Genomic DNA, 15,720 nt, shown 5'->3' with positions numbered 1-15,720 from the left:
GGCAGGAGATGGGCGGGTGCACGTGTGTATAATTCAGGAATACATACTGTGTCCCGTGACAACTGTCTCTTACCATTTTTTTTTTGTAGGTTTCACCGCGTAATAGTGCTTCTGTATTAAGGCGAAGCTGACTTTTGGGAACCGGATTATGCAACGTGTCATGCTTTCTGAGCTTCAAAGCCATTGGCGAGGATTCAAAAAGCGGAGTCAGTGCCATTGCTAACAGCAGCGAATTGTTTTAATGAAAAACATGGTACCGCACAGCAAGACGCTTAGTAGTGAATGTCGAAGTAACTAGGCTAGCGTTGCCTCAGTGGTGGCTATGGCTGCCAACAGATTTGCATATGAGAGCGCCTGTTCGAGGTGGGAAGATAATCAAAATGGCAGCCGTGGTGGCTTTGATCAATGCCATTTAGGACCTGTGGTCATGGTAAAAAGTCCGGAAAATCGGACAGTGAAGGGTTTTTGCGTCCGAAATTTCAGACGTTCTTATACATTGACTCTATGGGGTGCCGTGGTGGTGCCGCAAAGCTGTCAGAATTATCGGCATGTCTGAAAAATCGGTTGTTGACTGTACATTCTTGTATCAAATACCTGGGCCTCAAGTGCCTGCATCAAGTCATGTCCTAGGAATAAATTTATTGCCCTGCATTAATGCGAATAATTAGGGAGCACTAAATCAATCTATACTGATAAAAGTTGGTTCAAAATCCCATTTTCATTTCTTTAGTGGTCAAACTTGAAGGTCAAACTGCACTTTAATTTCCTCACCCAAACCACAGTGTCAATTCTGTCATTTTGAAGTCTCCGCTTTTGCAGTATTTTGTTTGGCATATCTGGGCCCCTTTTGTGCAAGAAAAGTACAAAAATTACCAGGCTGAGTGTATGATCGCTTGCAAATTTAATGGAATCACTTTTTATTGGCAAAACATAAAGTAGTGTTGAGCAATGCTACCAAATTGTCAGATGTCATGTGGAGTAGGCACAAGAATTTCAAAGCTTCTACTCATGGTAATATATGCCTATTAACAGCCACAGAAGCGTAATTGACCAATATTGGGCATGAGGGCCATGACTGCAAGTGCCGGCACTGCAGTAGTTTTTGTGTCGAAAGTAGGATCGCTTGACATTGCTTCACCACAGTGAGAGTGCACGCGGTAGTTTTATTCTGCGATTTAGGAAGTGCACTTCATTTTCATTGTTCATAAACATTGCCCTTTTATTAGAACAGAACAAAGTTTCTCAGGGCCTTCGACATGCTTTTAATTATGCTCATTGTGGAATATATCCTGTGGGGTCTGATGATGGATTTCTCACACCGTACTCTTGGGACAAAGGAACGACAACACAGTAGTGCAAACAATCACAAGGGCATTTATTGCACCTTTCATACATCAATGCCTGCTAGCCGAGTTGCTATCCACAAAACATGCCGATGGGCGCGCGACAAATCTAGAAGTCCGACTCACCGCGACCGGAAGCGAGCGAATATGTTCGCCCCATGCTGGATCACAACGCCGGGTCGTTCGCGTGTATAGTCACGCGAATCGTGGCGCGTTCGAAGGCGGCCACGCGAGGCGGTCTCGCAGATGCATCGGTCGCCGCGCGCGCGGGATGTCCGCGCTGCTTCGGCGACCCGCCGGGGAAGAGCGTTGCTGCACGTGCAGCACGCTTGCTGTCTCGAAGCCAAGAGAGCCAGCGCCTTCCTTTCGGCGCCCAAGTAACCTCGCGGCGCGCAACACTAGCGCCATCTCTCGCACTGCGCCTGTACCACTCGGACCGCCGCGTGTGCGGCGAAGCCGCACTACAGGAGACGCGCTATGCGGGAAAAACATCAGGGGAGGCGCGAGGGTCGCGCATCCCCACATCCCCCCAACCTTAAATCACTTCTTATTCCGGCGAAACATGTGACACGGTCTAATATTAACCCGTGCTTCGCGAACAAGATAGTACATATAACAATGGCCGCGCCGAAGAAATCTCCACACGCTGTCCATAGCATGCGAGCCGACATTGTCCCTGGGTGCACCGCTGGCGTCCGCCGGCCACAGCAGCAGCTTTGCAGACTCGACGGCACGATCCCAGGCCAGGGCTCCGGAGACGACGACGCAGTAGTCGGCACGAGCAAGCGTCGCTCGCGCCGACGCGCCCTGCTGGGAAGAGCCGCCGTAGCTGTCGGTGACCGCCGGCTCTTTTGTTCGCCGCCGAGGATTGTGAGCTGGATACAGGAGGCCGCCGAAGTCGCCGCGCCGAACTGGCCGCAGCATCACCATCGCCCGGGGTGGCTCGATCGTAGTCCGGGGCAGCAGCGCAGACGATGTGCAGGTGACGGTAAACCAGGGGTGACTCCAATCACACTGCGTAAACTCAACACACTCGGCGAACACTAAAGTAGTGCAAGGGAGAGGAATTCTGCATGCGCATCGCCCACGTGGTACGATGTTCAACTCGGCTAGCAAAGATCGGGCAGCTACTCAGATGCTAAGTTCACGTGAACGAAGCTCGCTTTCTTGAGTCGAACGAGTAATCTCAACTCGTGCGAGGCTAACTAGAATGAGGGAAGCAAATTGCAACACCTCAACGCGACGGTCCACCAGGTTGTGTCCATCCACGTGCGACAGGCAGCTTCGTAAAGCCTTAGGCCTAAAGCGTCGCTACTCTGACAACAACCGGCATCCAACAAACAACACCCAAAATGGGCGCAAAACAGGCAACCGCGAGGAGACGTCAGCTCTGTGAGGTGGTCCTACTCCGCTCGGTGCACACAGCATCCGAGTTGACGGCGCCCACCGTCCCAGACGGTGTCGGAGCGCCCGGTGCCAGGCCGCAATACCAGTCAGCCCGTAGTGGCACCCGTGGCCCGCGGCCACCCGGCTCCCAGAGCCTCGACTTCATCCGAGTCAAAGAGATAGAAGAAGCTATTTACATAGGAAATTCGGACCACCCACGAGGCTTCCGTACTCACTCGCTTCAGGCTTGCCACTGCTCCGCGGGCGCTCAGCCTCGCTCTCCCAGGATGCAGACCACGTGGCTCTCGTACCAACGAATGCCATTAAAACAACAAACACTTGCGAAAAGGCTTAGTTGTTGACATGTTCAAACACACTACAGCCACCGCCGCCTCGCTCAAGAAAGCACGCCGCTGACGCTAGCGATCCAAAATCCACGCTAGGCCTACGCTTCGGTTCAAACAAAGGTCTCGAACGAAGCAACACTTAAAATTATCGTCCGATGCCCCAAGAGTCCCACGTTGGGCAGCCAGATGTGGGGTCTGATGTGGGATTCTCACACCGTACTCTTGGGACAAAGGAGCGACAACACAGTAGTGCAAACAATCACAAGGGCATTTATTGCACCTTTCATACATCAATGCCTGCTAGCCGAGTTGCTATCCACAAAACATGCCGATGGGCGCGCGACAAATCTAGAAGTCCGACTCACCGCGACCGGAAGCGAGCGAATATGTTCGCCCCATGCTGGATCACAACGCCGGGTCGTTCGCGTGTATAGTCACGCGAGTCGTGGCGCGTTCGAAGGCGGCCACGCGAGGCGGTCTCGCAGATGCATCGGTCGCCGCGCGCGCGGGATGTCCGCGCTGCTTCGGCGACCCGCCGGGGAAGAGCGTTGCTGCACGTGCAGCACGCTTGCTGTCTCGAAGCCAAGAGAGCCAGCGCCTTCCTTTCGGCGCCCAAGTAACCTCGCGGCGCGCAACACTAGCGCCATCTCTCGCACTGCGCCTGTACCACTCGGACCGCCGCGTGTGCGGCGAAGCCGCACTACAGGAGACGCGCTATGCGGGAAAAACATAAGGGGAGGCGCGAGGGTCGCGCATCCCCACAATCCAGACAAGGCTGGGATTTGTTAATGTTTTGGTCAGATTGTTAATTCGGAATGCAGAGACAAGACCTGGTCTATGCGGAAGTAAACTGGTCATAGAATATTCAACAGCCTGAATGGGTTAAAGATTCCTTTTTGGAATTTCGTTACGAGTAAGGTGTTAAAGATTGTTGATTGTGATGCAGCCTGTTTACAGTTTGTGATAGCGTTTCTCGTAGTGAACAAAAATTAATTTTTTTGTACGTATTTATTATCAGCAGCGTAAATAAAGATTCCCTTCATACAAAAAGCAAATAAAGTTATGTATTTTTTACAGTGCAAAACAAAAAGAAGGCCGCTCCCCACATTATATTTTAGTTTTGTGCTTTTTGTTTCTTTTTTTCTCTTTGGACATCTGCTATGCTAAGAATGGAAGACTACCACAAGTGTCATTGTCTGTGTTATCTTGCACTGGGCTGCATTCGCGAACGAGACAGGACTATGTGGCACGACACGGTTATGCTGGAAATTAATAAAGGCAGGCGCTGATCGTGAAGGCCTTGCATTATACGGGTGATAAAGCTCGAGGAAGAGACTACAGAGGTTGATCCAGTGAAGATATTGCTAGTAAGTTAAATGAGGAAGGTACACTTGCAACATAAAGTTATGCAGATAATAGAGCCACATCTCATGGTACAGACTGCCAATGGTAACGATCTAACTGAACCAAACAATGTGACACAGGCATGTGCGCACATTGGCTGCAAGAAAGCACAACATCTCTTTACATATTCAAAACAACCAAGGCTGTATATTTACGAAATATGTTGTTCTGCCACGCACCAGACTGGCTGCATTAGTCACGTATATCTTGCTTGAAATGGAACTTGTTATTTTGTACATAAATTTGCCACCGGGACTTAAAGGGACACTAAAGGCAAATATTAAGCTAAAGTGATTGATTAGTGCTTGAGGCGTCAATATTATCGCGAACAGAGTCTTAGTAATCAAGAAATTGAGGTAAATGTAGGACCCGATTAGAGACTCCTCTGAGACATTCACGTAATTGCCCGATTACAAAGGCACTCCTCATTTGCACCTTGTGTAAATCTACTGCAGCCAACTGAAATTCCACGGCAGTACAACAACAACAACAACAAAAAATAATCATGAGCCATTCTGCTCTGTGAAAGTGAATGAACAGTGAAGCTGCGTAGCAAACAACAAAGAGGTGACACAGAATTTTGAACGAAGGTACGAACACATATTATTGTCTTTGTTGGTGGTCATCGTGACGAAAGGTACACACACACATTTAGGAGAGCACGTTGTTGGGCGAGTCGGTCGTACATACTTAAAGAAGGGAATTGCGCTAAAAAAGACACGGACGAGTAAGGACATGGACGGGCGCAAACTCGCGACTGATTTTATTCAGAAAGCACATACATATATATACCTAAATTTTTATTCAATCATTGCCTAAGTGCACATGCCAAGAACGTTTTCTCTTTCTTATACAAATTGATACTAGAATCGCTTACGCATTTATCACCTGACTTATCAATGTAAAAAGCCTCTGCGAGTTCACGTGCTACCTGGTTACGACTGCGCCTTAAGATTTTGGTTCTAGCCAGCAAAGGCTGGCATGCTTTATCAGGCGTAGCCAAAGGGCATGCGCCGCAATGTAAGGGCAAATTTGACCCTTTTTCGTTAACCATAGAAAGCTTATGTTCCCTTAGTCGTTCATTTATACAACGGCCCGTCTGGCCAATGTAAACTGCACGAAACGTCACGCCACCCAGTTTGTCAGGTGTTCGGTCGGGGCTGTGTATGAAATTCCCCTGACATGTGGAAAAGTTTACATTGGCCAGACGGGCCGTTGTATAAATGAACGACTAAGGGACCATAAGCTTTCTATGGTTAACGAAAAAGGGTCAAATTTGCCCTTACATTGCGGCGCATGCCCTTTGGCTACGCCTGATAAAGCATGCCAGCCTTTGCTGGCTAGAACCAAAATCTTAAGGCGCAGTCGTAACCAGGTAGCACGTGAACTCGCAGAGGCTTTTTACATAGATAAGTCGGGATATAAATGTGTAAGCGATTCTAGTATCAATTTGTATAAGAAAGAGAAAACGTTCTTGGCATGTGCGCTTAGGCAATGATTGAATAAAAATTTAGGTATATATATGTATGTGCTTTCTGAATAAAATCAGTCGCGAGTTTGCGCCCGTCCACGTCCTTACTCTATCGGGATCGAATCCCGGCCACGGCGGCCGCATTTCGATGGGGGCGAAATGCGAAAACACCCGTGTACTTAGATTTAGGTGCACGTTAAAGAACCCCAGGTGGTCAAAATTTCCGGAGTCCCCCACTACGGCGTGCCTCATAATCAGAAAGTGGTTTTGGCACGTAAAACCCCATATATTATTATGTCCTTACTCGTCCGTGTCTTTTTTAGCGCAATTCCCTTCTTTAAGTACACACATTTATTTTTACAGATTCGCGTTCATTCATCTTATACATTCATTATACACATTCGTTATATAGAGTCGAAACCAATGACAACGAAATTCTTGCAACAACGAAATATTTTCGTATCCCCAGCGAACGCCCATAGGATTCAATGAATTTCATACCTCTCGATAACAAAATGTTGCTGTACTACAATCCCATATCAACGAAGTTTGCCGGAACGTAACTCCGCATATTACCTACTCACGCAAGGCTAGCAGGCCACAAAATGTGCTCAAATGTGATTGCTTTGCACTAAAATTGCGTAAAATACCACCACATTACACTTGCGTGGGCACCACTATTTTTGTTTATAAAAACAACCCAGTCCCAAAAGCGATCGCTGCACCTGAAACGCATCATGACGGCCATCTTCTTTGTTGATCGCCTGTTTGAAGTGGCGCGCATGTTGCTACTGACATGCGACGACTGTTCTTGCACATCTAGTGCAGTGCGTAATGTATGCCTTGGTGAGAAAAATGCAGCAAGAATAAGAAAATCCACGCCCCACCAATTGTGGAATTGTTTATGGCGCTTAGATGGAGGTGAAACCATGGAGTGCCACACATCGGACCGTGATTGAACTATCGTCCGGGAATATGCATCCCTTGCTTCAAGAACGCTGGTTATGGTGCCACCAGACAGGCATCATGTGCGAATTCAGTGCCGGACTAAGAATTGTGCAAAGGGGCTGTAATCTCGTTCAATTTCCTTCGGTTATACGAGATACGATCACTTCTGTGCTCGGCACCAGACGCGTGGTTGCCTGTGGGCGACAACGTGTGCTAGAGAAATGCTGTTGTGTGTGTGGGGCGCTGTCACTCTGTGTCCGGTGCTGAGTTACGCAAAATTTTGCAAAAATGATCGTATCTCCAAAAGCAATTGACTGAGAATACTGCTCCAAGGCAGTGCTGCCACTTGTGGTCGACACATGCGGCGCACTTTGTACTGTCGGCAATGCAGTTCTTTATCTTCGGGCAAAGCTTCCCAAAGTAGGCTAACGGAATTTTGACAGTAAAGACTTTTCTTTTATATTTCTCTTTTAGCTCCCAAATAATATATGTCTCATCTATCTGTCCTGTCTCATTTAACATCAACGAAATTCTCATGAAAGCGAATTTTTTCTCGTTACCTGCCGATTTCGTTATTGCGCGGTTCAACAGTATACATTTGTGTTTTCATTTCACGATATATTGAGGCAATAAACTTGAGACTGAAATCACCGTACCGGCTGGCAGTGGGCTGTTGTCATCATTGCCTTCACAGAGGGAGGGGCAGTGTGGGAACGCTGGCATGATGAGCAGCATCGGAGCCAGCTGTGGAAGACGACGACAAAGGCGCGAGCAATATATTGAGGAATTTGAGACTGAAATCACCGCACCAACTGGCAGTGGGCAGTGCAGCAGCACTGAAGCATGTGATACAACTTTACACGTCATTCAGGCGCTGGTAGCAGACGGCACCACACTCTGTCCTCACGTCAAATAGCTTGGCTGATTACTGTAAAATCTTACGATGAGTCTAACAAAATTTCATAGGTAAATAATTTGTATCGTCTGACTTTCTGAATTCTTCTCTATAAACATACACAGGAACTTACTGAAGTAGAGCTCTGCAGCTGACCGCCAGTTGGGTTTGTGTGTGCGTATGCCTGTGAATATCTTCAGTACAATGTTTACAGACTGCATACAGCATGGATGGCAGTTGCGGTGTTAGTGATGCATGTGTGCCTGGGTTGATTGGCTAGGGCAAGTGAGTGCCATGGCCAGACCATAGGGCTTGGGCAGTAGGCCGGGCTGTTAAGCAAAGACATTATTGTATGGTAACACAGCTGCAAGACATTACAACAGCAGAGGGACTGGCCATCAACACGTTACAGCCTACGTTTTTGCTGCAGTGGTAAAAACTGCAGACGTGTATTGGCCTGCTCACTATGTTAGTGCTCATGATTGTGATTGGTGGATTCATGTCCTCCAAAGCAGCATGAAAGTGTTCATACATCACCCCAAAGCTTTTGTGCACAATGAACCTTTGCTGGAAAATTTTCAGAATGCCTCTCATTCTAAGATTCATATCAACCATGATTGTATTGCCAAAATACTATATTTATTTTGAGTGTGCTTTTAAGTATTAGTGCCACTAATCATAAAAAATTTGAGGTGAAATAGTGTGAATGGTGGCATGGAATCACAATGCAGTGCAAAGAAACTTAGGACAACAGAAAGCTGAGCTAGTTGGTAAGGATTCATTAGGCAAAAAAGAGGTGAGGCATGCAGACAGGACACAAGAGCAGAGAAGTGGACAACATGAACGCCGACTATCAACTGAAGGGAGCACTGGGGCGAAAAAAGAAAAGACACAAAACTCATCTGCACAAGCTCAGGAATGGTATCGCCACGTGTCAGTCGGGTACATGTGCCGGTCTACGTGAGAGATAACTGTTAAGGCACTTAATCTCTTCCTAATGTAAAGTAATCGAAGGCTGACTCACGCACGCACTTCCACCATTATAGATATGCCATGCCTCTACCATAAGACACGTATCTTCATTCTTATGCCTGTACAATATCATGCATTCATCTAACTCTGGCGTGCAGTTACAATCTTGGCAATGTAGGGAAAGATTAGAAGGCGATCCACCGGTTAACGACCTTTTATGTTCCATTAGCCTCTGATTGATACACCATCCCGTTTGCCCTACGTAGAACTGGCCACAGCTAAGGGGAATTTTATAAACCACACCCATACAACAGTCAGTAAAACTGTTGTTCTTATTGTGCCTCACTGGACAAATATCTGTTCTTTTTTTACCTTTTAGCTGCTCCTTTTTCCTCTTTACGGCAGCGCATCTCTTACCTAGCTTATTGGGAGCAGTGAAAGCAACATTAACATCATATCTACTTGCAACTTTTTTAAGCCTGTGAGACACTGAATGAATGTACAGAATAGCCACTACTCTTTTTTTGCTATTACTGCTTTATGTAATCGCATCCGTCCCCCTCAAAGCCGATTTCTTTAGGCGCTCAGCCACAGTGGCCACCGCTACACTAGGATAACCTGCTTTTAATAGGCGCAGGACCCACGCTTTAAAACTGGTGCTCGTTTAACGTCAAATAACGTACTGGTTCTTGGAGGCGCCATCGTAAGTGATACCCATAGAAAAACCCTTGCTTTAGCTCCTAAACACTGTTTTAAGCCTAACGTAAAGCCTGTTGACGTTTTAATCATACTGCGCTGCATAACCAGATTCGTCCCGGAAGAAGAACGCTCGCGCTGTATTTCAGATTGCATTGCTAGCATTAAACAATCAAATTCTCATTTTAAGACATCTGACCCTGTCCGACCATTAGTTAATTACCTTGTGGAGCATAAACTCAGACCAGTCTAACAAGGAAGGTTATTTCGTAATATGCCAGATGACATGTTTTCAGAAAAAGCGATTTCAGCCATAGAAAAGAATTTCCAGCCAGTAAAACTCAAGCTGTCGGCAGTTAAGCAACCTGCGGTTGACCTCCTGTCAAGACATAATCTTGATAGGGTTGTCTCTAATGTCAAGAAAGCAAAATCCCTCACCTTAGAGCTGTTTTTCTCGGCAAAGACCTATAAGCAAGAAATTCCTTTTCATGCTACAGTGTCAGAGAAAGGGACATGGCAGGTCTGTGTCGCTAGTTACCTACAGAACTGCTTAGCTTGACTACTTTTTTCAGACCCCTTTTGCTTGCATAATTCTCAGGCACTAGTTCAGTATTTTAGAGAGAAAAGTTCTGGTGATTGTACAGCTTTTAGTATGGATATCGAAGACCTGTATTATTCCTTGCTGCATGACAGGTTGCTAAATTCCGTAAATGAGTGCATTAAAGAACAAATGTAAGAGTCGGCTTTTATTGACAGATGCGGTGTTTCCACGGGAGCTTTTCGAGAAATTCTTTCAATGTAAGTCGACGCTGATTGGGTGGAGAGATGGCATTTTTCTGCAGAAATCGGGCATTTGTATTGGCTCAAAGGTTGCCCCTATTCTTAGCAATATTTACCTGAGTAAGGTTGACAGCTGCCTAGAGAAAGCCTTAGGTGATAGTGTTATCAAGATATTTCGTTACGTTGATGATTACCTGATTTTCTGCAATAGGGAAGAATTCGATTCCGCTGCTACCTCAGTAAGTGAGCAATTTAAACTTTATGGAGGAGGATTAAAGTTTACCAAGAAATTTCCTCAGCGACGCGTAATTCAGTTTCTTGACATTTCTTTGGTCTTCGAACAAAATCACGTTTGTTGACAGTACTCCCCAAGATCTTCGAAGCCGTTGCTAAACTTTCACTCCAAGCATTCCAAAGTAGTAAAAAATGGAATTGCCATGTCGTGATTTAAGTCTTCTCTCACCAGGTCCTGCATGCACAAAACGAGCACCAGTTTTAATGCGCAGGTCCGGTGCCTATTAGAAGCAGGTTATCCTAGTGTAGCAGTGGCCACTGTGGCTGAGCGCCTAAAGAAATCGGTTTCGAGGGGGCCGGATGTGATTACATAAAGCAGTAATAGCAAAAAAAAGGAGTAGTGGCTATTCTGTACATTCATTCAGTGTCTCATAGGCTTTAAAAAGTTGCAAGTAGATGTGATGTTAATGTTGCTTTCACTGCTCCCAATAAGCTAGGTAAGATATGCGCTGCCGTACAGAGGAAAAAGGAGCAGGTAAAAGGCAAAAAAAGAACAGATATTTGTCCAGTGAAGCACAATAAGAACAACAGTTTTACTGACTGTTGTATGGGTGTGGTTTATAAAATTCCCCTTAGCTGTGGCCAGTTCTACGTAGGGCAAGCGGGACAGTGTATCAATCAGAGGCTAATGGAACATAAAAGGTCATTAACCGGTGGATCGCCTTCTAATCTTTCTCTACATTGCCAAGATTGTAACTGCACGCCAGAGTTAGATGAATGCGTGACATTGTACAGGCATAAGAATGAAGATATGCGTCTTATGGTAGAGGCATGGCATATCTATAATGGTGGAAGTGCGTGCGTGAGTCAGCCTTCGATTACTTTACATAAGGAAGAGATTAAGTGCCTTAACAGTTATCTCTCATGTAGACCAGAACATGTACCTGACTGACACGTGGTGATACCATTCCTGAGCTTGCACAGATGAGTTTTGTGTCTTCTTTCTTTTTGCTTCAGTGCTCCCTTCAGTTGATAGTCGGCGTTCGTGTTGTTCACTTCTCTACTCTTGTGTCCTGTCTGCACGCCTCACCTCTTTTTTGCATAATGAGTGCAAAGAAGTTGTGAGGGTTAGGAGGAGGTTTACTCTGTCTAGGTAATTTCAGCTCTGCAGGCCATATGCTTCCCCAGTGGAAGAGCGCATTCTTTAACCACCTCATTTTGGGTGTCCAGGAATGTCTAAGCTTCAGAAAACACTTGCGATTGGGTGATAAAAGGGAATGTGGCCAATTCTTGTAAATGGGACTAGTGCTTTACCACACTCATGAAGAATAAAAGAGTACAGTGTCCTTGAACAAAGATACTTTTCATGAGCTTCTCTTGTTGCTCTGCCTTAGTTGGTCTTTTTTTTTTCGTTATACAGTTAAATTTCATTAATGTGACCCTGACAGGACCAACAAATTGAGCCAATTATACAATAAGTCGAATTAAATCATTCTAACAAACCCCTGAAGCTAATGCGTACCTGCTTTCTGTATGTGCAAAGTAGAAAAGTAATGTATAAATGACATTAGAGCTTTTAAACAACATAGAAATCAAATGCACATCGATCTTTAGCAAGAAAAATGTAGTGTGTCTTTGATTCTGGTGATGAGAAAAGAAAAAGATCGGAACAGCGAATTGCACTTTCACATAATAGACATTTATTTGCACCTAATGTCCATCGTCAAAACTCTCGGATAGCAGTTTATTGCTGTCTGAATCACAACCTGTCCCCCATATGATCCATTGTGCGTTTGATATTCTGTGTTTATCAAATGACTGCAACAATCTCAAACGGGATTCTGGCCCAAGCCTAGAATAACCACTTCTCTAGTTTGTTTTGGGATGCATGCGATTCTAGGGAATGCCAAAAACACCTGACACGACTTGTTGTTGTTAGATTAGCATGTAAAATAATTTCTCTTTTGGATGAGCTTTCATAATCAAGGACTGAGAGTGATGCGCCATCACCAGCACACTAGACTAGAACATGGCAGATGTTGTATGCCATACAGTTTCCTATTAACTCTATGCCATGCGCAAGAGCAACTTCAATTGACATCTTGTGATGGCAGTGGGGATCACGCTGGCTAGGCTGACTCTGATGCTAGGCTCTTGCAAATGCCGTGAACATCATTTTGGTATTGTATTCGATTGTACCATGCAGGCAACTTTTGGACCAATTTTCTTGGGGCAAAAAGGCAGGCTCTAGAATTGGGTAAACACCGTAATCATTCAATTGTGAGCTACCACTTTCACTTGAATATCTTTGAGGTAAGTGCACACGGACTGGGCGTTTTAACAGAAGGGCGGAGGCGTGAAGTGGCATATACATGAGAGGCCTGCATGGTGCAGTTACGTACTGGTGCAGAGCTCAACCAGACAAACAGCTAATATTGCAGTAACAAGGTGTATTTTTCTTCACTGCTGGTGTAAGTTTTTGGCAGTTGCGTAACCATGTAAAATTTACACCCGCAGCAAAGTAAAATACATTTGGTTACTGCAATATTATCTGTGTTTGGTTGAGTTCAGCGCCACCAGGTGGCTACACCGTCAGGCCACTCACGTTTACTTCTCTAGCCTCCGTTAAAATGCCCAGTCCACCTGCGTTTACCCGAATACCGGACAAGCTAAAGCACTCTATTAATGCAAAAGCATTCTGTCCCATGAAGCAGAAAAGTCGGCGTTGTCTGCAACAAGCGGTACCAAAAATCACTGTGATGTCAACAGCGTCTTGTATGACATCAGTAGTAATACAGAAGATAGCAAATGGTATAACAACATTAATTAGTAGTAATTATTGGTAATTAATGTTAATGCAATTTAGGGAGAAGTAAAGTGAAATAAAGTTAGAGCAAGGTAGATTAAGGGGGATTAAATTGGAATAAGGTGAATTAAAGTTGGTACATATTAGAGCCAGGTGGATTAAGGTAGAGTTGTGAAAAAGATAATTTATCATGGCAGTTAAGGGGTCAGTAAATCATGCCTTTAGTGTGCACGTGAGAGAGAATGTGTACATGGCGCAGTAAACTTGGTGCCACTGTGCCATTTTTCCTTGGCTAGTTATTTCAATATTCTGGACTGACATTGATGTATTGGGTGTCTTTACAGTGAACAAGACAAAGATGGTGCTTAAGCAAACAAGGGGCAACTTGACGAGTATGCACAGCCGGGACACCAAACCTGAAAGGGACCCGAAGGCTGAAAGGAACTCCAAGGCTGAAAAAAAATGATTTTCTGTCACACTAGTAAAAGATAACGGAGTGGTGACCACTACAATTTCTTTATTTTAGTTAGGTGTACTTAGACCATACGCAAGTTTTTTTCTTGTTCGCAGTTTTTCTCATGCACAAGTTTTTTTCTTTTTCCTAAAGAAGAGGAAAGATAGCACAAAGCCACATCATTTCTAGCCATATCGTTTTTACGTACAATTTGGTGGTCTAGTGCATTTAGTGCTAAAAGCCTACTTATTGCAATGAGCTTCATTGGAGCTATGTTTGTATACTGTGAAGCATTCTGTCTTAATTTTTATCTTGTAATTGTGGAATTTGCTTCGTACATTAGGAAACATTTAGCTCTCATAGTGTTCCCATGTATTAATGCACATGACTGCATATTAAGCAACCGTACATGCAATCTTACGTAGGCAGTTATAATTTTCACATTAATTCTGTGGGACCTGCAACATTTGTAACTAACTGCAGTGACAAGATAGTCTCATTGTACATAACAGATGTATTCACAAAAGAAATATACGCCAAACATTGAAGAAGTACTATGTGTTGTTTGTTTATTTTGTTGTTTCATGATTGTCCAAGACTTCTTGGCTAATCATATCACTGATGGCTTTTGATAAAATCTAATTTTTCGCACAACCCCCAGCACACTCAACTGTGCGCTGGCTGCATGAAGCGCAATATGCGCTTCATGCAGCCTTTTGCACTGTTGCAGTGGTGGGTAAACAAGGTAGGGGGAAAAAGAATTGGCAGACTTGAGCAATTTTTCTGCTGCTGAACTCGTTTACTGTGACAGCAGGCATTCACAGTGGGCACTGCCATCTCTTGTACTTGCACACATTGTTTTTTATCTGCTACAGTATTGCCAGTTGCGGCTTCTGAAGTACACACAGAGATGGCGCCACTCTTGGAGTCCATGAGGAGCACAAAACTAAGGTTGTGCAAATATTTGGAACAAAATATAAACTTGAAAACAAGTAGAATAGGTGATTTCAAGCCCACACCTCAGTAACGGCTCCCACCATGTAACAAACCAATTTTAAAGGATGTGCTTTTGCTGACTGCATGCACCGAAAGCAATTGCCAAGCCGAAAACTAATGTGGACGCCACGTTTTGCATATTACCCATTGATAGTTTCAGGTTTGGTGAACAAGTCTTATTGCCATTGACATGGCTCATAGCAAAGACAGACTAATTTCTTCGGAATCACCAATTGATTTTTCAGACCTGCTTGATTATTCAGACATCCTTGTGGCACAGCTACCTTCTCTCTTCCAAACAGTGTATGAAACTTTTTAAGTTCGTGCAGTCATCTTGGGAAAGTGGTGCCATCTAGTGTGTGGCTGGGTTCTGCTGCCGTGCTAAAATGTGCAGCCACTTGCAGTGGTGCTTTGCCTAGCTGCGCAATGGCTTTTTGCGTGTTTTCCATGCATGCATGTGTGTTGGTGTGCAAATGCTGAAGTTCAGTAGGGCATCTACTCAGGAGGTGACTTTAAAGGGGGGGGTATGGGCCAGAGGCTGATCCCCCAGCATGTTCTCCTGCCCCCCATTCCCCCCCCCCCTCCCTCTGTATAGTGCCAAGTGATAAAATGCTCACCTGCATCCCCATCAAAAATGGAGATTCAATCTGCCTCTCCAATAGAAAAATCCTGGCACCATCCCCTCGTCTACTCTCTGCTAATTTTCACAAAACAGTGTGCTGTGGTTGTTTATCATTAAAAAAGTGTATTTTGCCTGTAATGCAAGAAGTGATGAAACATGCATAGTAAGTCTTGCACGGTTTTGTCTGGTATCAGCTGGAGTAAACATATGCAGAAGCACGCAAAAAAATCTGCTTACGAGAAGAAAACTTGCTTCAATGTTGACTCTAGTCTATGTAGTCCTGGCGTCAGGCAATTATAGCTGTCCAGGTACATTATTCTTTTCTGCTGTAGCATTGGCAGAAGCGCAATATTATGAGCAGCAAGT

At 45.0% G+C, this 15,720-nt stretch overlaps 1 protein-coding gene across 5 annotated transcripts in view; it reads left to right on the top strand.

The window, feature by feature from the left end:
* Positions 1 to 14,290, top strand: part of LOC135906148 (uncharacterized) — a 281,677-nt gene extending 267,387 nt beyond the window's left edge. For all 5 annotated transcript variants that reach the window (XM_070524112.1, XM_070524105.1, XM_070524086.1 and 2 more), the window contains one exon: positions 13,627 to 14,290. In XM_070524112.1, coding sequence (XP_070380213.1) covers positions 13,627 to 13,748 — 122 coding nt within the window. In that variant the 3' untranslated portion in view covers positions 13,749 to 14,290. The remainder of the gene's footprint in view (positions 1 to 13,626) is intronic.
* Positions 14,291 to 15,720: the final 1,430 nt, after the last annotated feature.

Source organism: Dermacentor albipictus, chromosome 1 (assembly GCF_038994185.2).
Source record: "Dermacentor albipictus isolate Rhodes 1998 colony chromosome 1, USDA_Dalb.pri_finalv2, whole genome shotgun sequence".
Classification (NCBI taxonomy): Eukaryota; Metazoa; Arthropoda; class Arachnida; order Ixodida; family Ixodidae; genus Dermacentor; species Dermacentor albipictus.
This window is presented reverse-complemented; position numbering and strand designations above follow the sequence as displayed.